The sequence below is a fragment of the Nyctereutes procyonoides genome, unplaced genomic scaffold (genome assembly GCF_905146905.1).
Source record: "Nyctereutes procyonoides isolate TBG_1078 unplaced genomic scaffold, NYPRO_anot_genome, whole genome shotgun sequence".
In the NCBI taxonomy this organism is placed as follows: Eukaryota; Metazoa; Chordata; class Mammalia; order Carnivora; family Canidae; genus Nyctereutes; species Nyctereutes procyonoides.
In genome coordinates, this window is record NW_026575134.1 from 143,986 (window position 1) to 167,288 (window position 23,303).

The 23,303-nt window shown below is 53.3% G+C and overlaps 1 protein-coding gene across 1 annotated transcript in view; it reads left to right on the forward strand.

Moving 5' to 3' along the window:
• ABCA13 (ATP binding cassette subfamily A member 13) overlaps positions 1 to 23,303 on the forward strand; it is a 265,035-nt gene that overhangs the window by 82,547 nt on the left and 159,185 nt on the right. The window contains exons 17-25 of the mRNA XM_055301220.1: positions 3,503 to 3,636; positions 6,767 to 6,924; positions 9,325 to 9,455; positions 9,723 to 9,817; positions 10,047 to 10,154; positions 10,926 to 11,131; positions 11,869 to 12,008; positions 15,067 to 15,181; positions 17,533 to 22,317. Of these exons, the coding sequence (XP_055157195.1) occupies positions 3,503 to 3,636; positions 6,767 to 6,924; positions 9,325 to 9,455; positions 9,723 to 9,817; positions 10,047 to 10,154; positions 10,926 to 11,131; positions 11,869 to 12,008; positions 15,067 to 15,181; positions 17,533 to 22,317 (5,872 nt within the window). The remainder of the gene's footprint in view (positions 1 to 3,502; positions 3,637 to 6,766; positions 6,925 to 9,324; positions 9,456 to 9,722; positions 9,818 to 10,046; positions 10,155 to 10,925; positions 11,132 to 11,868; positions 12,009 to 15,066; positions 15,182 to 17,532; positions 22,318 to 23,303) is intronic.

Below are 23,303 nucleotides of genomic sequence, written 5' to 3' on the forward strand. Positions count from 1 at the left end.
TGGAATTACCCAGTCTATGCTTGACCTGTGGTTTTTTGTTGAAGATTGATTTTATTCTATATTCTCTCTATATATTTATTTAAGTAATCTCTATACCCAACATGGGGCTTGAACTCATGACCTCGAGGTCAAGAGTCGCATGCTGTACCTACTGAGCCAGTCAGGCACCTCTAAAATTGTATGTTTAAAGTGTACAATGTGATGGTTGTGCAGTTGTTACCGCACTGCAGTTAATGAGAGTTTGGTGAGAACATTTAAGATCCCTTAGCAAATTTCACGTGTCCAATACACTGTTATTGACTGTCGTCACCATGCTGTACAGCAGATCTCCAGAACTTAATCATCTTATAACTTATAACCTCTGACCAGTATCTCCCCACTTCCTACCTCCCAGCCTCCCATAGCTACTATTCTACTCTCTGTTCAGGGCATTATTTCTTGAATTGCCAACTGGACCTGAGCATTCTACTTTTAATTCTTTCTTTTCCTCTATTTCTGTCTCTTTCTGTAAGGGGAACTCAGGGAGCAAACTGTGGAGTTAGAATTCATACATTCATCTATCCATCATCCATCCACATATTCATCCATCCATCCACCTACCCACCTATCTATCCACACATCCATTCACTCATCCATCTCTTCACCTAACCACCATCCACACATCTGTCCATTCATCTAGATACTCACCAACCCACCTACCCATCCATCTACCCACTCATCCATGCATCCATCCATCCACCCACCCACCCATCCACCCATCCATCCATCCATCCATCCATCCATCCATCCACCCACCCACCCATCCACCCATCCATCCATCCACCCACCCATCCATCCATCCATCCATCCATCCATCCATCCATCCATCCACCCATCCATCCATCCATCCATCCATCCATCCATCCATCCACCCACCCACCCATCCACCCATCCATCCATCCACCCATCCACCCACCCTCCCATCCATCCATCCACCCACCCATCCATCCATCCACCCACCCACCCATCCACCCATCCATCCATCCACCCACCCATCCACTCATCCATCCATCCATCCATCCATCCATCCATCCATCCATCCATCCACCCATCCACCCATCCACCCATCCACCCACCCTCCCATCCATCCATCCACCCACCCACCCATCCACTCATCCATCCATCCGTCCATCCACCCACCCATCCACCCATCCATCTATCCACCCACCCACCTGTCCACCTACCCATCTATCCACACATCCATTCATCTATCTCAACAACCGTCCATTCACCTGCCCACCCTTCTATATATCCATCCACTCACCTATCCACCCATCCACCCACTCACCCATCTATCTATACATAAATCTATCCACCCATTCATACATCCACATATCCATTCATTTATCTGTCCAATACTCATGCATCCACACATCTGTCCATTCATCTGTCCACACACCCACCATCTGTCCATAATCCATCCATTCATCTATCCATTCACCCACTCATCCATCCACACATCCATCCATTGGTCCACCCATTCATTCATTTATGCACCCATCCACCCACTCACTCATCCATCCATTTAACTCACTCAGTAAACACTTATTGAGTACTTTCTATGAAACAAACATTGTCCCATGAGTGGGAATAAAGAGCAAAATAACACATGGTTCTTGCTCTGAGGGAAGTCTTGTTTAGTAACAGGAAAGAAATATGTCAATAAAGAAAAAACAAAGCCCGGAGAGGAGGGACCTAGCATCTTTCTCAGGAGAAGCGTGAGGAGAAGTTTTAAAGGAGGAGTTCTAGTTCATCAAAGACTCAAGGGAGCCGTGCCAGGAAAACCTGTGTGCGAAGCTCCCGGCCTTCACGAGGGCCCCATGTGTTTTATCCCCATTGTGGCTGGAGCAGTGGGTGAGATCCTGGGCCAGATCACAGAAGGACTCAGGGGCAGCAGTTAGACCCGCATTTTGGACAGACCTTCCTAGTGCAGATGTAGGGCTGGCCTGGGGGCAGGCGCCTGGGGCCAGGAGCCCAGGATCAGATTCTCTCTGCCTGCCCCTAACTCTCCAAGTCTGTCTCCTGACCCATGCAATGCAGTGGTTACACAGAGATTTCTAACCCTTTTAGAGTTTTCTGGCTCCTTGGAACCATCACCCCAGTCCCATCCAGGTTCTTCCCGTGGCTGCGGACTCAGCGTAGGGAGGGGCCTCCTTGGGCAGGAGAGATGATTCGCGCCTCTGCAAGAGGGAAGACTGGTCTTTAACGTCTAATTTACTTCTCCTGCAGTGGGTCCAGCGGGAAGCACGAGTCCTTAACCCTCAGAACAAAACCCAGGAGATGGAGGTGACGACACACTAAATACCTCATTGCCACCTCCCCGGTGACCTCGGTTGTAACAAACTCATCAAACTGATTTTCTGTCTATTGCCAGGGAGTCCGAGCTGAGGCACACGATTGCAGGGCACCTCGGGGTGAAGAAAAATTGTCCTCATTCCTCTTGTCCCAAGAAAAATCCCTTTGCCTCACGTGCAGATTGAGATGTGTGAAGGGGAAGGGATGCGCCCCGTCAGGGGGCCGAGGGCCAGGCTGTTCTTCACTGAAACTGTTAATTCCCACCATCTGAGCTGTCATTCAGCACTGGGTGTCCGAGCCCTGCTGTCCCCCCCTTTCTGGCATGATTTTATAGTTCATACCGCTCGGTCACCACTGTCTCTGTTTTTCTTCTCCTTTCTAGAATTCTGTTATTCCAGCCCATCCTGAGAGCAGGAGAGATCAGTGGTTACAGTGCAGGGTCGGGATCAGATCTGGGTTTGGGTCAAGACTGCAGCTCGAGTGTGACACGCGGCGATTCCTTTTCCCCCAAAGAGGACGATCACTGCACCTACCTGTGTGTTGTGGGCAGGACCTGGCGAGGGAAATGCTGGCCTCGGGGGTGCCACCTCTTGGACACACAGCCAATGCCACGTTTAAAAATCTCAGAACCCGACCTTGCCCCCTTTATGCAAAGACAACAGACGGAGAGCGAGGAGTCGTGGATTTCAGGGCTTCCCGGTCGACCCGCAGCATTAGTGTAAAAGGGTCCCGAGAGGTGACGCCCGTGAGAAAGGTTTTGGGGTCCTTTAGGTGCTTGTGGGTCACGATCCTAAACAGTCTCGCGGCTGGGATGTCGCGGAGGGCTCACCGCGGAAGGTGGAGGCTTTCACGTCGGCCACATGCTCCCAGAAGTGATGTCGAACCTCCGGAGGGGCGACCTCGGAGTTACAGTGATGTGAGCTTCAGAGTCCTCGAGCTGTGCTCTCGTGTTCCTCCCGGAGACCGGGGTCGCCACGACCGGGAGGTGGCCGTCCTGCCGCGCCGCGGCCCCCGGCGCAGCTTCTGTTTGCTTCTCCAACCTGATGGCCTGGAGGGCGTCACTCGCTTCTCTTGTAGACCTGAGCGAGGCGTCACTTTCTGAATGGCTCCGACGCGCCGTGCCGTGGCCGCGTCCTCTGACGGGTACAAATCGTTGGTTGCCTTGCAGAGGCCGGAGACAGCCCGTCCCTGCAGAAGCTGCTGTGGGGTCCGCGGACGGTCCAGGCTGACCTGAAGCCCCGATTTGGTTTTGAGGACGTGCACGCAGAACAAATCCTCAATTACTCAGCCGAGCTGCAGGAGGTAGGCACGCGTGATGCTTCCCGCGCCGTGGGCTGCTCCCCCGGAGGGTGCCGGGGCGGGAGAGGCAGCAGGACGCGGAGCTCCGTGAGCACGGGGTTGCCTGGCCGCCGCGGGCCCTGCTGCTTTGGCCTCGAGGAGCCCCCCTTCCCTCGTAGCCCCGGCCCCGAGGCAGGGTGCCAGGAGCAGGGGCGCGAGCCGTAGCAGTTCTCGCTCTCGGGCCAGCAGTGGGGCGGCGGCGGCGACGGGGGCCGCGGGCAGGAGCCTCCTTTCCAAACCGTATCAAATAAAGGGGTCGGACGTGTGACCCTGGAGCCCCGCTCGCCGCTGCTACTCCTGGCGCCTGCGCGTCCCTTTGTCACTTCTGCATGTTGCCTGGCACTTCCCCTCGGCGCGGAGCAGGATGCGGGAGGCGCACGCCTGTCGCCTGGGCTGCGTGGATGGCCTGGGGCAGGGCCCCGTGGTTGTGGGTGAGGGGCCGGGGGCTCGGGCGAGACCACCGCCTCCTGCTAGCGTCTGGGTCTCTGCTCCGGGTGTGGACTCGGCTCGCCTCCTGGGGCCACTCGTCGCACTTCCCCAGCGGCTGGGTCACCTCCGGGTTACCTGTGTGCAGTGGGCCAGGGGCCGCCGCTCACGGCTGTGCGGCCGAGCGTCTGGAACATTCTTTCACCGGGCGGGCTCGGCGTGGCCAGTCCGCGGTCTCCTGTTCTCATCCCACACCCGGCCCAATGCCATCCACCCCTGACGTCCCGTGGGACTGGCCGTTGCGTCCTGGCATCTGTCACGGGCGCCGCAGTGTCTACCGATTGGAAGCTCAGGGGGCAGATGGGACCCTATTTTCTCCAGACTCAGGACCCTCCTTTCTTATTAGTTTAGAACAGAGTTTGAGTCAAACTGTATAGAACTTTACCGAAAAGGGTAAGGATTGGGCGCCTGAGTGGCTCAGTCGGTCGTCATGGTCCCGGATCCTGGGATCGAGTCTCGCGCCGCGCTCCCTGCTCAGCGAGGACCCTGCTTCTCCCTCCCTCCGCCCTCTGCTCAGCTCCTGCTCTCTCTCTTGCACTCTCTCCCAAATAAATAAATAATATCTTTTTTTAAAAAGATATTTTTTATTTATTCATGAGTGACACAGAGAGAGGCAGAGACACAGGCAGAGGGAGAAGCAGGCTCCATGCAGGGAGCCCTACGTGGGACTGGATCCCGGGTCTCCAGTGTCATGCCCTGGGCTGAAGGCGGCACTAAACTGCTGAACTACATGGGCTGCCCAAATAAATAAAATCTTAAAAAATAAAAAATCGAACGGCAAGGTTTTGAGATTAGAATCACAAGGGAAGTGGTCGAGGTCCCCGGGTGCATGTCCCAGGTGTGCGGCTCCCCTGGCTGCTAGAACACGTCCCTCCTGGGATCCCTGGGTGGCGCAGCGGTTTGGCGCCTGCCTTTGGCCCAGGGCGCGATCCTGGAGACCCGGGATCGAATCCCACGTCGGGCTCCCTGCATGGAGCCTGCTTCTCCCTCTGCCTGTGTCTCTGCCTCTCTCTGCGTCTCATGAATAAATAAATAAAATCCTTAATAAAACCCAAAATGTCAACCTGCTTCTGACCTAGAAATCCAGTGTGACTCGTGCTGGCCTCGTCCCTCTTGGGTAATTTGGAGAGAGAATGTTTGTTTCTGGCAAAGCAGCTTTGTTGCTCCAAGGTGCCAGCTGAACGGGGCTGCTCTGGTGCTCGCTTTTGCCCGGAGGGTGACAACGAGCAGCGTTTGACTCGTCCCGGGTCCCCGGCCCGGGGAAGCTGTGCTGTGCACTTACAGACGATCCCGAAAAACCTAATTCCGGAAGGCTTCCTGCCCACCGACCGGACGGGCGACCCTTCGTCGGCCCGTTACTTCCTCCGTGGAGCGGGGACTGGAGCGGCTCCTTTGCCAAGGCTGTGGTGGTGTTCCCGGGAGGGAACTTTCCGGAAGAAACGGCCCGTGAATGTGCTTCCTGCTGTTGGCAGATCCCCACAAGGGGGCCTGGGAGCGGATCGTGCGTTCCGTCCTGTCCCGACCCCCCAGAGGGTCACCCCGGGGGCCGTCCGCCCCGCTGGTCCCTGCGTGGGCACCTGCTGCACGCGGTCAGCTGGCCCAGGTCTGCAGCAGGTGCCGTCCCGCCGCGAGCCACCCGCGGGTCCACACCCGCCTCGTGCCTCCCCGTCTCTCCGACTGCGATGGGGCTGATGTGCAGCGTCCGACTTCATTCTGGCGAAGCGGCCCTGCGAGCTGCGGGTGTGCGCTGTGGTTCTGCGCCCGCGGCCGCCGGAGCTTGCCTCGCTCGCTGAAGCCCTAAGCCCACAGCTCGATTCCCTTCCCGATGTTTTTTCCTGTTTCGTGGCGAGTCCCTTGCAGGGATGAGCCCCGGGGGCCCCACGTCCCCCCCATCAAGCGCCCGCATCCCGAGTGCACCCCCCGGCCTCGGCACAGAGGTCACCAGGAAGCGTGTCTTCCTCCGAGGCACACACGGGCCGTGCCAAGAGCCAGAGTTGGGCTGTGGCGTGTGGGGTCCCCGGGGGCTCCGTGGACCCTTGGGTGCAGGGGTGGGCCCGGGGCACGTGGGGGGCGCGTGTCATCACCATGAAACCAGAGCTCGCTGACGTGTTCATGCCGTCCCCAACGTGTCCGATTTCAGGGTCCGCGTTGCTGGTTTAGTGATGTTTGTGATGATGACCTTCCCTCTCCGTTTTTAAAAAATATTTTATTTATTTATTTTAGAGAGAGAGAGAGAGAGCGAGTGAGAGAGCCTGGTGGGGAGGGGGCCGGGGCTCCATCTCACGCCCCTGGGGTCATGACCTGGGCCGAAGCCGAGTGGGACGTTCAGCCATCTGGGCCCCCCGGCGCCCAGCTCCTGACGGTGGCCGCGGGCGGAGGACGGGAGCCAGCAGCCCCGTGAAGCTGCGCGCGTCCTTCGATGCCGTTTTCAACCCTTAACTTCTGGGTAGGAATCGATCGTTCGGCGAGTAGCAGGCGCTTCACTGGCCGCATCTCGAGAACGGGCCTCCATCCGGCCGTCATCGCGGGCCCCGTCGCAGCCTCCCCGGCACAGGCTCTGGGCGGCAGCGCGTGGCCGCAGCGCTAACCCTGTCCCTTCTGCTCACAGGTGCTGGGGCGCTGGCGGCAGGTGCTGGCGGGGGTCCCCCGCGGCCTGGAGGCCCTCGGCCGTCGGCAGGGGGCGGGCGCTCTGCACCCCGTGCCCCTCGTCCTCGGCGACAGCGTGGCAGCAGCTGGCCCCGGCGGCAACAACTTGGCTCCCAACACGTAAGGCGTCTTTCCCTGCTCGGGCGGGCCGGGCCGGTGAGGGACGGCGTCACAGAGGCCGCGTCGGCCGGAGGGTTTGCAGCCAGCGGCCGGGAAGCTGCAGAGGGGGCGTCCTGCACCGTCGGTGGCCCCGTGTGTGTGTGGAGGAGGGATGTCCCAGGCGGCTGGGGACGTGTCAGACGAGCAGAACCAACCTCCCACGGCCCAGGGACGGGGAGCCCGGGGCACTCTGGCTCTTGGCTCCTCTTCCAGGTCGGGATGTTAGAGACGGTCCCTCTCAGAGGAGCAGGTGGGGACGCCCCAGCCGCCTCTGCCCACGTGCAGCTGGGAAGGTGGGGGGCCCACCCGTCCCCACGAGCCTGCCCGCTGCTGGCTCCGTGCAGGACCCCAGAGGCCCTGTGCCCTCCGCTCTAAGGAAGGAGGGATCTGCCGGGCCGTAGGGCAGGTGGGAGACCCCGGGCTGAGGACGCCCCGCACTTAGTGGCGGCTCCCCGTTCCCTCACGCCTCCCGCGGCACCCACGGCTCTGTCCTGATCTCGCCTGAGCCCACCCCGCCGCCTCCTCCCCTTAGCAGTTCCCTCCTGGGACACCCCGCCGCACCGCCCTCCCGCGTCGTGTCTCGTCCCGTGTGTGTGCAGAGGCTGTTTCCTGGGGTGGACGCGAGCCCCGCTGCAGCAGGGGTCATCGGGGCGGCCGTGGTGCGGTCCCAGCTCTGTCCTCTGGGCCGACACCTGCCCCGGCCGCTGGACTCGCGTCCCCTCCTGGCATCGCCCGGCGCGTCCTTCCTAGCGCTCGGTGTCATTGTAGACGGCGGCCGCCCGCCCCTTAGCGCCTCGCTTGCCTGGCCTCCTCCGGTCCGAGTAGGACCCCCTGTCCCTGGTGGGAAGCCGCTGGTTCAGGCTCCTGCTCCCACCCGTTGGCGCCCACTGCTCACAGCTTGTCTCTCACATCACAGCTTCCAACCGGAAGACTGAACAAGTCCCCCTTTGGTACCAAGGACGCAGGTCGTTAGAGGCGGGTGTGCAGCTGGTGGCACCTGCTCCTGCCTGGATCTCCTGCACCAGGATGATGAGATGCAGGAGAGGGGGGTCGGTGGGCACGGGGCAGGGGGGCCAGGCAGGGCCAGGTGGGTTCAGGTAGGGTCAGGTGGGGTGAGGTGGCGGCCAGGTGGGGTCAGGCAGATCAGGTGGGAGACAGGTGGGGCCAGGTAGGGGCCAGGTGGGGTCAGGCGGGCCCAGGCGGGGTCAGGCAGGGTCAGATGAGGGCCAAGTGGGGTCAGGCGGGGTCAGATGGGGCCAAGCAGGGCCAGATGGGCCAGACTGTGGTTGGGTGGGCGGGGGGAGTCAGGCGGCACCAGGTGGGCATCAGGTAGGGGGCCAGGCAGGGCCAGGCGGGGTCAGGCGGGGCCAGGCAGTGGTCAGGTGGGTGGGGAGAATCAAGCAGGGCCAGGCTGGGCCAGGCGGGGTCAAGCGGGGCCAAGCAGTGGGCGGGTGGGTGGGGGGAGGGGGAGTCGGGTGGGGCCTGGTGGGGTGCGGGGGCCAGATGGGGTCAGGTGAGGGCCGAGTGGGGTCAGGCGGGGCCAGGTGGGGTCCAGCAGGGCCAGGCTGGGTCAGGCCGTGGTCGGGTGGGGTGGGAGTGGGATTCAGGCAGGGTCCAGGTGGGGTCAGGTGGGGCCCGGCGGGGTCAGGTGAGGGCCAAGTGGGGTCAGGCAGGGCCAGGTGGGGTCAGGTGAGGGCCAAGCAGATCAGGTGAGGGCCAGGTGGGGCCATCGGGGCCAGGCAGTGGTCGGGAGGGGTGGCGGTGGGATCCAGGCGGGGTCCAGCCTCGTCAACCTTGCACAGGTGCCACTAGTGTCATCTTCTGTGTCTCTCCTTCCTGCTCACTCTCTTCCTGGAGGAGGATTTCGCGTGTTTGTGGAGAATCTGAGGGTCTGCGTTCACCTGCTGGGCGCTTGCTCCCAGGGTGCGACCCCCGCCTGGTTCTTCACTCGCACACTTGGTCCCAGTTTCAGCCCCTCTCACCTCAGAGCGTCTGTCTCTCGAGCTGCTCTCCTGGGTTGCCCCCTCCCTCCCTCCTCCCTCCCTCCTCCCTCCTCATCCTTCTGGGGCCACACAGAGCCTCTGGGGAGGGGAGGTCGCTGCAGCTCCTGGGGCGGCTCCGGACTGCCTGGCCCCCGGGGCGTGGGCTCCGCACCTCTCCGCTGGGGAGCTCCGGGGCTGCAGCAGTGCCCGCCCGCTTCCCTCCCTCCTGGCCCGGCTGCAGGGGTGCAGCTGGGCTGCCGGGCTGGGCATCCTTCTGGAACCTCCCAGACTCTTTGGTTGCTGCTGATTCGCCCGCGCCGGGGCGTCCGCCCACCACTCATAAGTCGGCATCTGAAACTCTTGTTTCCTGTGCCCTCAGGTTGCTGCGCCTACAGAAGCTGGAGGATGTTTCTCGAGACCTGCCGCCGCCGAGGCCGGCTCCAAGGAGGCTGCTCGCCCTCCCCGCGGTCCTCGGGAACGCGATAGCGCACAAGCTGCGTTTCGTGCAAGGTGAGCTCGCCGCTGTTCTTGGCACCGCTTGCTAGGAGCCACACGTGGGGTCCCTTGGAAAGCCGTCCTCCTGGTCTTCAGCAGCGTGAGAGCGCGCCACGCGTTCTCCGATTCCCTCTCTGGGCAAGCTCATGAAGCGTGTGGTGGTGGGTGCGGGGGGCGCAGGTGCGGGGTTTCTCATCCGTGTCCATGGACGGCCGCGCGTGGGGGTCAGGCGGGGGGCAGCCTGCGTGGAGGGCCCTGATGCCTCGCTCTGCGGCCCCCCAGGAGCCCTCGCGTGCCTGGAGGCGGCGGCCAGCGGCGGCGGCCCGGGCGGACAGGAGCAGCCGGGAGAGGAGTCCCCCCTTCGGGAGCGGGAGCAGGTAAAGCGCAGCCTGGCCTGTGAACAGGCGGGTTCGGTGAAACACTCGGGAGGCTCCTGGCCCTTCGCCTGGCCCACGCCGTGGGCTGCGCTGGCGGAACGGGCGCGTTTTCCAAGAGCTTGGTCTTACATTGAAGTTTTCATCGGTGCTGACGTGGGCTGTGCCCCTGCCCTGGGAGGGCGCGTGCCAGCCCCTCTGGGCGTCACCACTGTGCCCTCCGTCCCTGCAGGGGTGCCTGCATGCGAGCGTGTCGGGGAGGGCGGCCCTCCCGTGTCCCCGTGGCTTCTCCAACGAGACCAGCGTCCTGAACAAGCTCCTGAGGTCAGCAGAGGACGCGGTGAGTAGCCGCCTCTGATCTCGTCCGTGGAAGCCCCCGGGCTCGTTTTAGGGGTTGGCCCCCCGTGCGGTGCCAGCCGCCCCTGCGGCCCGTGCGTTGGCCACACTGGGAGGGTGCGGGCCCCCATCCCACCGGACCTCCCGACAGTAGCAGGCTTTCACCAGGAGCCCCCCAACTTTCCAACGCAGCCCTGTGCTCCCCTGGCTTCCCGGCTCCCCATCCTCTCCAGCCCCAGCTGCAAATGTCAGGACGGCCCGTGTCTCCAGGCGTCAGGCAGCCGGGGCGGAGGCACAGCCGGCCGGCCTTCCCCGCTCGTGCCGCCTGCTGAGCGCTCAACAGTGGGGAGTGCTTTGTTAGGAAAGGTGACGAGCTCGGAACATTCCAGTAGCGGCCACCATTTCTTCCTCCCTACGACTGGTTTCATTTGTCACCCCGTCTGCTGCGCTGCCTGGGGCACCTGCACCTTCTGGGTGTGGCTGGATGCGGTGTCGCAGCCCAGCCCGGGGTACCTGCAGCGCAGCTCCGGGGACGCGGGTCTGGCCACAGCGGCGCTGGGCACACGGTCCCTCCTGCCTGTCCCGGCTGAGCTGTGGTGCGGGGCTAGGGCTTCGGATCCAGGATGGTCCCTGGGCCCCGGGGCTCCTCGGAGGCCCACCAGCCACGTCTCCGTCACGGTTCAAGGGAGCCCGTGGGGAGTGAGCGGTGGGGAGGGCCTCTCCGCGCCGCCCGGCCTGGCTCCCTGGGTCACAGTGCGTCTCTTCTCCTGTCAAGGGTCACCTTTTGCAAGAGGTCATCACCGGGCGCACAGATACGCCGGTGTCGGTACCCGGAGGACTTCTGGGCTGGCCGGAGGTGGAGGCGCAGCTGGCGGCCGCAGCCCTTTCCTGCCGGAGGCTCCTGCGCCTGCTGGGACCTGCTGCCTCACCCGGGGACAGTGACCTTGCCGCGGACTGTCGGGACCGGCTTCTCTCCGCAGTGTAAGCCCACGTGCAGCGGAATAGCTGAGAACCCGGGGGGCTAGCCGCCCTCCAGAGGGGTCAACGTAGCATCCTCTATTTCTATTTCTATTTCTCCGCCCGGCCCTCCCCTGCTCGTGTGCATGCGCCCCCCTCCCCGTCTCTAATAAGTAAGCACATCTTTAAAAAAAAATAAGATAAAAATACAAAAAAAATTAAACAAGTCTTTTAAAGGTTGACCATTGACTTCATCTTTCACAAGGTTCCGGACTCCACAGTTGATTCCGTATTGTGTCCTTCTATTTTCCGCTTTTCTATTCTCTTGATTTGCTGGGTCTTACGTGCCGTGTGTTTCTGCGAGTGGTTTCTCCTCACATTTTTTTTTTATTTATGATAGTTCACACAGAGAGAGAGAGAGAGAGAGAGGCAGAGACATCAGGCAGAGGGAGAAGCAGGCTCCATGCACCGGGAGCCCGACGTGGGATTCGATCCCGGGTCTCCAGGATCGCTCCCTGGGCCAAAGGCAGGCGCCAAACCGCTGCGCCACCCAGGGATCCCTCTCCTCACTTTTCAAATCAGGCTGAGGGAATCCGTAAGCAGTCAGATAGCTATTGAGGAAACTGTCGCAAAGGTTCCAACTTCTGACCGAGTGGACCGCCCGGCGCGCGTGTATGTCTGCGTCTGGATGAATCTGTACTGGTGTGTCTTCTGGGGGACCGCGAGGAGACGTCAGCTGTCCCTGGACTCCTCTGTTGCAGGGTATTTCACACCCTGGAGGAAGTACAGCTGTCCCTGGAGGAAACAGCCTACCGGGGAGCCTTCCTGGGACTCATCCGCAAGACCTGTGACCTGCTCTGCTATGTGCACGTGCATGGAAGGCTCCCGAACCACCCACCTGGTGAGTCGGGGCCTCCACTACGGGAACGTGGGCACTTGTCCCCCATTCGTGGCCCCCTTGCTCCTCAGAGACGACTAAAGGGGAGCTGAGAGCACAGGCTCGCCAGGTATCACTCGCCACCGTGATGACCACGCCGCGTTCCTAACAGTCCCTCCGGGGCCCGGATGTGCGGCTCACCCTGCTTCCTGGGGCAGCACCCCGGGCCGGGCAGCTCCCCTGTTCCCGTGGCGTCCTCAAACCCCAAAATCCCCTCAAAGGCAAATTTGATGCGTTTGCCACTGCACGACCCACAGGCGGGTGTTCTCTCGTTCCAAAGGCCTCCTTTTCTGGGAAGATGCTGGTGGGGTGGGTCCGCCCCGCCCCGGGGTCCACGCTGGCCCTGGTTGTCCGTGCGCCGTGCACACCACAGCTTCCCCTCGGAACAACTGCTGCCTCCACGTGTGGTGGGGCGGGGAGGCTGTGTCCCTGCTCCGTGCTCACATCCCCCTAATCCTGTCCATCCTCCTCAAACAGCCATTTGGTTTTTGTTGTTGTTGTTGTTTTTAGTTTTTTGTTAGATTCCAGTTTGCTAACCTACAGGATAATACTAGTCTCAGGTGTGCAAGACGGCGATCCAGCAGTTGCCTGTATCGCCCGGTGTCATCAGGACGGGTGCGCTCCTTCGTCCCCCCCTCCCCGCTCCCCCTCCCCTCCCCCTCTCCTCCCCTCCCCTCCCCCCTGTGCCCAGCAGGCCTTTCCTACAGTGAAGGGTCTGTCTCCCTCCCCTTCCCTTTGCTCCTAGTATGCGGCGAATCGCGGTATTCATCCCCCTCTGTGTGGCTTCCTTGGCTGAGCAGAACATGCTCCAGTTCTGCCCACGTTGTTGTGGTGGCAAGATCTTCCTTTCGATGGCTGGTATCTTCCGTAGTGGGTGCCCGCACCACCTCCTTAGCATTCAGCAGGGACACGGGGCTGTTGCTCTATTTGGCTGTTGCTGCTGCTGCAGCGCTGGGGGGCGGGTGCCCCTTCGAATCTACTCTCGTGGCCTTTGGATGAATACCCAGCAGGGCAGCTCTCTTGGGGACTTTTTGAGGACCCTCCACACCCCAACTAGTGCTTTTAGGGGCCGCCAGGGATCCCCGGCTGTGGAGGTCGGTGTCAGACCCCCCCACGTCGGGTCTCTCCACCTGCGGCAGGCCACACTGGGCTGACGGCTGACACTCCTGTTGGGTGCTCGTCCTGCGCTGTAACTTCGCTTCGTTATTTTGCCGGTTTTTCCAAAAACACTGGCTGTAAAGAGTGACCTTCAGTGAGAAGTCTGGGTTCGGAAGTCTCAATAATATTGACAATCACAACATTTACTGTGTTTTGTTTCAGTTCTCTCATTTGGTCTTCACTTCAACCCTTGACTTGGCTTCCATTTATTTTTAAAGATTTTATGTATTTATTTGACAGGGAGACAGAGAGAGCACAGGCGGGGGAGCGGCAGAGGGAGAGGGAGAGGCAGGCTCCCCCCTGAGCAGGGAGCCCGACGCGGGGCTGGATCCCAGGCCCCCGCATCATGACCTGAGCCCAAGGCAGACCCTTAACCAGCTGAGCCCCCAGGGCCCCTCTTTAGCATTTCCCTGATAATGAGTGATGCGGAGCAGGTTTTCTCCTGCTTGTTGACCATCTGTCTGTCTTCTCTGGAAAAATATCTACCGGGGTCAGCTGCCCATTTTTAAATCAGATTGTTTTTTTGTTGTTGAGTAGAAGGAATTCTTTATGTATTTTGGGCATTGGCTCCTTACTGGAAGTATCCTCCGTAAATCTCTTCTCCAGTCCAGTAGGTTGCCTTTTTGTTCTATTAATGGGGTTTCCTTTGCTGCGCAGAAGCGTTTCAGTTTGATGGAGTCTTGATAGTTTTATTTCGTGGCCCTTCCGTGAGGAGGCAGATCCAAAAAAAATATTGCTAAGACCACTGTCCAAGAATTTACTGCCTAGGTTTTCTGTCGGGAGTTTTACGGGTTCAGGTCTCACATTTAGATCTTTGGTGTATTCTGAGGTTATTCTTGTGCACAGTGTAAGAAAGTGGACAGTTAACTCGTCTGCATGTGGCGGCCGGTACTCCCGACTCCACTTGTTAAGGAGCCTGTCTTTACCCATTGTGTGCTCTTGCCTCCTTTGTTGCAGATTAATTGACCCTATAAATGCAGGTTTATTTTCTGAGGTCTCTATTCTGTTTCATTGATCTATGTGTCTGTTTTTGTGCCAATGGCATACTGTTCTGGGTTATTTTGATTATGTTTTTGTCCTAACCATGGGTCACATCTTTCTGCTTCTTTATATGCCCAGTGATTTTTTTTAAAGATTTTATTTATTTATTCATGAGAGAGAGAGAGAGAGAGAGAGAGAGAGAGAGAGAGAGGCAGAGACACAGGCAGAGGGAGAAGCAGGCTCCATGCAGGGAGCCCAACGGAGGACTCGATCCCGGGACTCCAGGATCATGCCCTGGGCTCAAGGTGGCGCTAAACTGCTGAGCCACCCAGGGATTCCCTGCCCAGTGATTTTTGATGCCAAACATTATTATTTTATTATTTTTTTCAAACATGATTTATCCTTATTTTGTGCTTGCTACTTTGTTTTCCTATTTTAAAAAAGATTTTATTAGAGAGAGAGAGAGAACACGCATAAGCAGAAGGGGCAGAGGGAGAGGGAGAAGCTGAGCAGGGAGCCTGAGTCCGGGCTCAATCCCAGGACCCCGGGATCATGACCTAAGCCAAAGGCAGATGCTTAACCGACTGAGCCATCCTGGAGCCCCAGAAACAGCTTGTTTAAAATGAGAAAAGACCAAACTTCTAGAAATCCTGGGTCTCACCTTACGTACTTTCTGTTTTCTATGGATCACCGTCTATGCTGCTTGATGGCCAGTGGTATTTGACCTTTGCCAGAAGCAGAAGCCAACTCTCAAGGATTTCAAACCTTTTGATTTATTTTCAACCAGGATTAACCGAACCACTATAGTGTTTTTCACTTTGGCAGATTTGACTGTTGTGTCCAACTAAAAATAAATCAATATATGAAATGCCTTTCCATTTAGCTTTCTCTGAGGAGTCGCCTTGTTATGGAGAAAACATGGATTGGGAAGTCATCACTGATAATTATTTCACATTTTTGGGTAACTTCCTCAAGTCTCCAGCTGCTTCCATCTCTAGGTGAGTTTTCAGAATTTAATTTCCAGGTTTCGATTTAACTATTATCTAAAGACAAAACCTACTTATAGAAACACTTGCTTTATTTACTTATTTATTTGTGTAGTTATTATTATTTAGAGATAACGCGAGAGAGTGTGAGTTGGGGGGAGGAGCAGAGGGAGAGGAAGAGAGAATCTTGAGCAGACTCCAGGTCCCTCTCAGAGCCTGATGAGGGGCTTGATCTCACAACCTTGAGATCACGACCGGAGCCAAAGTCGAGAGTGGGATGCTTAACACGCTGCGCCACCCGGGGGCCCAATAAACACTTGCTTTAAAATGTGAGCTCCCGATGTGGCTGTTGATGCGGCGTTTCCTATTAGGTGTTTGATAATATTTGCTCCATACAATGTAATGACTCATGTTTCCATGGATTTTGAAGAGAAATACAGATGATAATAATAAGATTTTCTTTCCAAAGCGTAACTTATAATAGCTGCTCCGAAGATGGAATGTTGGAATAATACTCTCATCCAGTTGCTTACGTTAGACAGGGAATCAGTGATTTAAGATTCTGGTAGTTCTAGAGATTTTGGGGAGAGAAATGACCTTTGGAACAAGCACTGCCAGGTGGTGTGAGGCTCTGCTACTTTGGCATGTGCACTGAGGTGGAGATTTTTATGTATAATTATGGACATTGTATATAGTTTGTTTGTTAATTAATTAATTAATTAATTTATTTATTTAAAAGGATGAGCTTTTCGTTTTACTTATTCTTTTAAAGTAAGCTCTACATCCGATATGGGGCATGAACTCACAACCCTGAGATCAAGAGTTGTCTGCTCTACCGACTAAGCCGGCCAAGTGCCCTAGCTGTCATGTATAGTTTAAGATTTATTTATCTATTTGAGAGAGAGAGAGAGAGAGAGAGAGAGAGAGATGCTGGGGGGAGCGGCAGAGGGTGAGGGAGAGAGTCTGCTGCAGACTCTGCGCTGAGTGTGGAGCCCCACGTGGGCCTCTATCTCATGACCCCGCGATCAGGACCTGCACAAAACAACAGCTGGACTCTTAACTGACTGAGCCTCCGAGGGGTACCTGGGTGGCTCAGTTGGTTAAGTGTCTGCCTTGGGCTCAGGTCATGATCTCAAGGTCATGAGATCAAGCCCCACGTTGGGCTCCCTGCTCAGCGGGGAGTCTGCTTCTCCCTCTCCCTCTGCCTGGTGCATGCACCATGTCTTTTTTTTTTTTTTAAGGTTTTATTTATTTTTATTTAGAGAGGTCGAGAGAGCACAGTGGAGGAAGGGCAGGGGGAGAGGGAGAGAGACTCTCAAGCAGACTCCACGCTCTACATGGAGACCCATTTGGGGCTCGATCTCATGACTCTGAGATCATGACCGGAGCCAAAATCAAGAGTCAGATGCTCAGACAACCAAGTCTGAAGGGCACCCATGTGCCCTTTATGTCGTCTTTCTAAACTCTGAAACACGTAGAGCCCCAGTGATTTAAAAAGTGGGCTGGTGGCTCCCGAGTTAGTGACTACTCCAGGTGTGGACTTGTATTACGGGTATGGACTTATCATAACTGCTGAGTTGCTCCTCCGAGAACTCTTTGTATTTCACAAGTAGACACCCGGAGAGAAGGTACATGACCTACAATCATGAGTTTCTAGTGGTGGGAAGTACCGCATTGTTTCAGGAGCACTGGAATATCTCCCAGAACAGGCCATTCCAGTAGTTGTCCTTAAATCATAGGGGGTAGTTTCTGACACACTTTGCCATTGGACTCCCTCTGTAGCCAAGACATTGGGAGACGCAACAGGAATTGAATCCTGAGATTCTTCTGGCATACACAGCAAACCTAGCTTTAATGATCCTACAAAAGAAATCATGGAGTAAAATAATGTAAAATTTATTGTTTTTGGTGCAGGAAGCAGATTTTGAGTTATATCTTTTTTTTTTTAAAGATTTTATTTATTCATGAGAGACACAGGCAGAGGGAGAAGCAGGCTCCATGCAGGGAGCCAGACATGGGACTCGATCCAGGGTCTCCAGGACTTGATCCTGGGTCTCCAGGACTCGATCCCGGGTCTCCAGGATCACACCCTGGGCTGAAGGCAGTGGCAGTAAACCGCTGAGCCCCCCCGGGCTGCCCAGATTTTGAGTTATATCTATGCATCTGAATTGTGGTTTTCTAAAACACTTCCAGATGTTCAAATTAACTTAATTCCAGTTGCAAAATATATTGTGTAGTAAATAGTCCAATTATATTTTGCTGTAGATAAGTGTATTACTTTGAAAATTCAGTAAGTTGAATTTGTCTTGAATTTACTTATTTATTTATTTTTGGGTACTAAGACAATTCCATTACTATTGTAGGGTCTTGAATTCCACAAAGGGACTTCTTATGATGGAAAAGAAGTTGCATTCCCTCGAGGACGAGCAAATAGACTATTTTTTATCTTTTGTGGGATTTTTGGAGAAATTATTGCCTGATCCTCTCGACTCACCCAGTATGCCCAAATTCCATGACCCCCCATCCCTCACTGAGACTCTTTTGAACACGAGCCATCTGTGGATAAATCGTTTACGAAGTTTAAAGAAAGACCCATCTGCTATTGATAGTCAGAAACTCTTGGAATTTGGCAAAGCAGTGATTGACAAAATAGAAACTCTTGAACATCTCTGGATAAAGAAGGAATCAAACAATATTTTAAGATTTATGGAATTAGTACTTTTTGAAATTAATCCCAAGCTCCTGGAATTGTGGATGTATGGCATTTCAAAAGGAGAAAGAATGAAATTGGAAACCTTGTCTACACTTCTTAATTTTTCTGTCCCGGAAGATGCGAGGGTCCTTAGCAAGAGCCTTAACTTTTCCCAGTTGTTCCATTCAGACTGGCCTCAATCGCCAGCTGTGGAAATGGACTTTGTACGTGTAAGTGAAACTGTGATAAGCGGTCTCTATGAATTCGGGTTTCTGAAGCAGGGACAAGTCTCCAAAGCTCTGGACACAGTCTACGCTATAAGGAATGCATCTGAACTTTTCTCAGCCCTTTCTGAGCCTGAAAAACGAGAAGTTGATACAATCTTGACTCAGATATATCTAAATGTCTTCCACGACAAAGATTCAGCTTTGCTTCTGCGGATTTATTCTTCGTGTTTCCAACATATTTATAAACTCTTGAGCATTCAGAGCACAGAGCCTTTGCTATCTTTTCTTGCACAAACCTCAAAACACATTTTGGACATCATAAAGCAATTTAATTTCCAAAACATCAGTAAAGCATTTGCATTTTTATACGAGACAACAGGGGTTCTGGAGGGACTTTCTGACGGATCTTATTGTCAGCAGTTGCTTTCAATTTTTAACTACTTGGAGCTTCAAGCTCAATCCCTGGTGTCTACAGAGGGCCCAGAACTGGAAGTGATCCACGCCACGTTGACAGGCCTCAAGCAGCTGCTCATGGTAGATGAAGATTTCCGTATTTCTTTCTTTCAGTACATGAGCCAGCTCTTCAACGGATCAGTAGAAGCCCTGTCGGGTGATGAATGCTTTGCTTTGGATAATAAGAACATCCCTACCGTGGATTACTCAACAGACAGAGGGTCTTCATTTGTCCTTCCATGGACACAAATTCTTTCAAACCTCTCGGCAAATGGCAGTACGTTCAATGAGTTAACGGCTGTTCACTGTACCGCCTCATGGCTTCAAATGTGGACTGAAATCTTGGGGAACCTATCTCAGATATTACAGTTTGACATGAATGTTTTCATTCCTCTTCATGTTGGTCTCACTCAGCTTCTGGATGAATTGGAAAGTGATGTGAAAATTTCTGAAAGCTGCCAGGGAATACTTCCCACCCATCGCCCTGCCAGACTCATACTGGATTTGTTTAAGAATGTAACTCAAGCTGATGGCTTTCATGATTGGGATGATTTTTTGACCCTCAGAGATCTCTGGGTAGTATTAGGTGATGCATTAGTTTGGGTAAAGTCACTTAGCCCTGGCCAAGTAGGGAAATCCCTTTTCACCGTGGAAACTGCCCTGCATCAGCTAAAGACACTTCCATTAAACACAAGTGCAAGCAGAGAATTTTTCTATTCTCTGCTTGACGTCTTCATGGAGTTAGGCACTAATACCTCAGAATACATCAACAGAAACGTACGACTGATAAATCACTTTCTTTCAAATAATGTCACAGATTATGGAGTGAAATTTGAAAGTGTCTTCACCCAGCTCAGAGAAACAATGTTATTGCTTCAAAATGTGTCACATGACCAAGATTTATTGTCCTGTGCCAATATTTTCCAAAACATTACTGAGTTTATTTTGGAAGATGGCTTTTTACATGTAAATACATCACAGAGGACATTACGTATTCTGGCTGTGCTAAATTCCACATTTTCCTCCGAGGACACGATTAGCAGCCTGAAGGGATGCATTGCCTGGGTAGACCTCATGAACCATCTGTACATGATGTATAATTCCGGTGTTGCACAAGGCTCTCCTCAGGGTAACTGGAGGAGTTTCGGAGATGTGGGAGACAAAATTAACTCTACATTGAACCTTGTTACTTGGATTCTAAATATAAAGGAATCTCCCTGCTCATGGAATAAGTCAGACATAAATTGTGTGAATATCGTATTGAAAAATGTAACTGACTTTCTGAGTGCAATGCTCACTGCAATCTTTGAAAAGGAAAAGGTACCCAAATTTGAGATCTTACTAACTCTTTTAAATGATTCCACAAACCAAGTAAGGATGATTATCAACAACTTGACAAGAGATTTTGACTTTATATCTCAGTCCAACTGGAAACGTTTTACTGAATTAATTCTAAGACCCGTAGAGCTGTCGGATGACATACCTAGCCAGTTTACAGATCTTTGGCGGCATTTAGTAGCTCTGGGGAAGGAAATTCAGAAACTTATGAAAGAAGTTTCCGGTAACATCCTAGAAAATGACTCCTCTTCTACGTCTGTAAAGTTTTTAAATATGTTTGCTACCAGTCCAAAAGAAAAGGACGTCAAAAGCTTGGGCAATTCGTTTTATCAATTAGCCAGCTACCTTGCCTTCAACTTCTCTCATGACCTCCAAAATCCACCACAAATAATTCCTCATGAAATCATGAACGCTGTAGGTCTTGGTATCCAACTGATTAGAGATGTGTTCAACTCCCTGACGCCCTCAGTTCTTCACAAGATCCCACAAGATCCGGGGGACATTCAAGTTTTCAAGAAGGTAGCTTCTCTCCTGCGCACTCTCAAGAAGACGGACATAGACCTGCTGGTCGACCAACTTGAGCAAGTGAGTGAAAGCCTAACGGATTTCTTGAAGAATGTCAGTAGGTTAGGTACTCGCAGCCTGGGGGCCAACTTGCTTGTTGGCTTGGTGGAAAAATTTGTGGACAGCTCACGTGCTTGGAATGTCAATCATCTGCTGAAGTTCTCACGCTTGTTCCCTAAGGATGACGTCAACGCTGTGGTAGACACGTACTATGTGCTTCCTCATGCCGTGAGGCTCCTGCAGAGGGGAGTCGACAAAAACCTCACCGAAGTCCTCAGGGATGTCTACAACTTCACTCTCCTTCATGGCATAAGCATTTCCAGTGTCACCAAGGAAGACTTTGCTATCGTGATAAAGACTCTTTTGGACACAGTTGAATTAATATCAGAGAAACCGGAACTTCTTTCTGAGGCTTTAAGCTGCCTTCCTGTGATTTGGTGCTGGGATCACACAGCTTCTGGGTTTCGGCAGAGCCCCAGGTTAGACGCCTGTAAATCCCGTGAGCTCACATCGTCTTCCTTTTATAGTAAAGTGGCCAGTATGCTCAACCACCTCCACCTCTCTCCCCCGGTCGGTTTGCAGTGTCCGGATGAAGGCTCGCAGGAGGAGATTTCTAGGAAGATGGTCTGTGTAATTCGTGAACTAGTGGACTGGAATTCCATTCTTCTAGAGCTCTCTGAGGTCTTCCATGTTAAAACATCACTTGTGAAAACCATGCAAGAATTTTGGCATAAAGCGTTGCCGTATGTCCCGTCTTCTGAAAATCAAAGAAATGACAGTATCTCCGAACTTTGTCCCAGTGGCCCCATAAAGCAAATTGCTTCGCAGATCATAGCACAATTAAAAAACGTTAACTTTACAAAAATTCCGTTAGATGAAAACTTTCTCGATAAACTAGCTAGTTTAAACAAGATCCTTAACATTAGCGAGGGCACAGAGGCATCTGTTCGAAATAAGATTTCCTTAATTTTGGAAAAGATCATGAAATTGCCTTCTGGGGATCAGCAACCAGAAAATAGTACCCGTTCGCTAGATCCTCCATTCGTGACATTTCTAGATGCCAACCTGACCGGCAGTAGTTTAGAAGCATCATCAGGTTTTACTAAAAAAAGAGAAGCGTCTTACAACTCTTCTTACTTTGAGGAACTAAGGCTTGAGCTTGAACAAATCATGACAGATCTAAGCCACGACTTTCCTAACAGACCCCTGCTTTCTGAAATTATCAAAGAAATTCAGATGATTAATTCAGAGACTCTTCAAAACGTAACTTTGCAACTCGCCCATTTTTTTGAAAGCCTGGGGTCATCGTCATTGAAGACATCAGAAATCGCTGAAGATTTTCTGTCGGTCGTAAAAAACTGGCTTCATAAAGGGGCAAACCAAGATGACTCTGAAATGATTCAAACATTATTTCTTCTTATGGCCAATGGGAGTTCGCCTGATGATCTAGCTTTGTGGACCAAAGACATTGCTACCTTTTTGGGTTTACTCAAAATCATCTCTAGGGAAGGTAATTTTGATGTTGCCCATCTTACTCAACTGTTAAGCCAAGAGCAGCTAACTAATTTCTCCCTTGTTCCGCTCCTTTTTGAAAGTTTCTTAATTAACTCAATCAATACATTAGCCGGGAGTTCTCCAGAGGAAGCCTCAAATTCAAGTGATACTGACCTTCACATAATGAATTTCATCAAGCTCGCCTTGAACCAGACGCCGTCAGAAAACGGCGAGAGAATAATCCTGCCTCCAAGAAGCATGGTGGATTCCGTGGAACAGGTTTTGAAAACATTCTTCTCAGTTTTACTAGAGGAAAATTCTGAGGACAAAATATCTCTTCTGCTAAAGGCCTTCCACAAAGACATCGTTGCAGAGATGAGGTGAGTCTACTTTTTTTTTAAAGGGTTTCTTTATTTTATTTTCTCTTTTCTTTCTTTTCTTTCTTTCTTTCTTTCTTTCTTTCTTTCTTTCTTTCTTTCTTTCCTTTCCTTTCCTTTCCTTTCCTTTCCTTTCCTTTCCTTTCCTTTCCTTTCCTTTCCTTTTTTTTCTTTTCTTTTCTTTCTTCATGAAAAACAGAGAAAGAGGCAGAGACACAGGCAGAGGGAGAAGCAGGCTCCCTGCAGGGAGCCCGACGTGGGACTCGATCCCAGGTCTCCAGGATCAGGCCTTGGGCCAAAGGCAGTGTTAAACCGCTGAGCCACCCCGGTTGCCCCATTTTTTTTTTTGAAGGTTTACTTATTGAGAGAGAGAAAGAGAGGGAGAGAGAATGCTGAGTGGGGGGGGGAGAGAATGTCAAGCAGACTCCTTTGCACGGAGTATGGAGTCAATAAGGGGCTCGATCTCACAGCCCTGAGATCACGATCTGAGCTGAAATCGATAGTTGGATGCTTAACCAACTGTGCCAGCCAGGTGCCCATCTACTTTTGTGTAGTAAATGAGGTTATTCTATGTTACAGTTGACTTTTATTTGCTGAAGCATATAAATACCAATAACAGCACTTTTATACCTATCACCTTGGATGTTTTAATGGACATTTTATTAAAATACCAAAGCGAAATAATTTTGATGATTGTCATCTGAGTAGTAAGCACTTATGGAAACCTAGCCCCTGGCCATTAATCACTAATGCTTTCTTAATATTTTTGGGTTCTGAAGATAGTTATAGAAGTTCTGTTTTATGTGGAACTTAAGCATTAGTTTTTATATATGTGTATGCATATACATGCTCATAATTAGAATAGATGTAGTAACTGTCTCATCACCAGTGAGGGGTATACATATTTTCATGCCAATTAATCTAAAATTCTCAAACTGAGGGCACCTGGGTGGCTCAGTTGGTAAAGCAACTGCCTTTGGCTCAGGTCA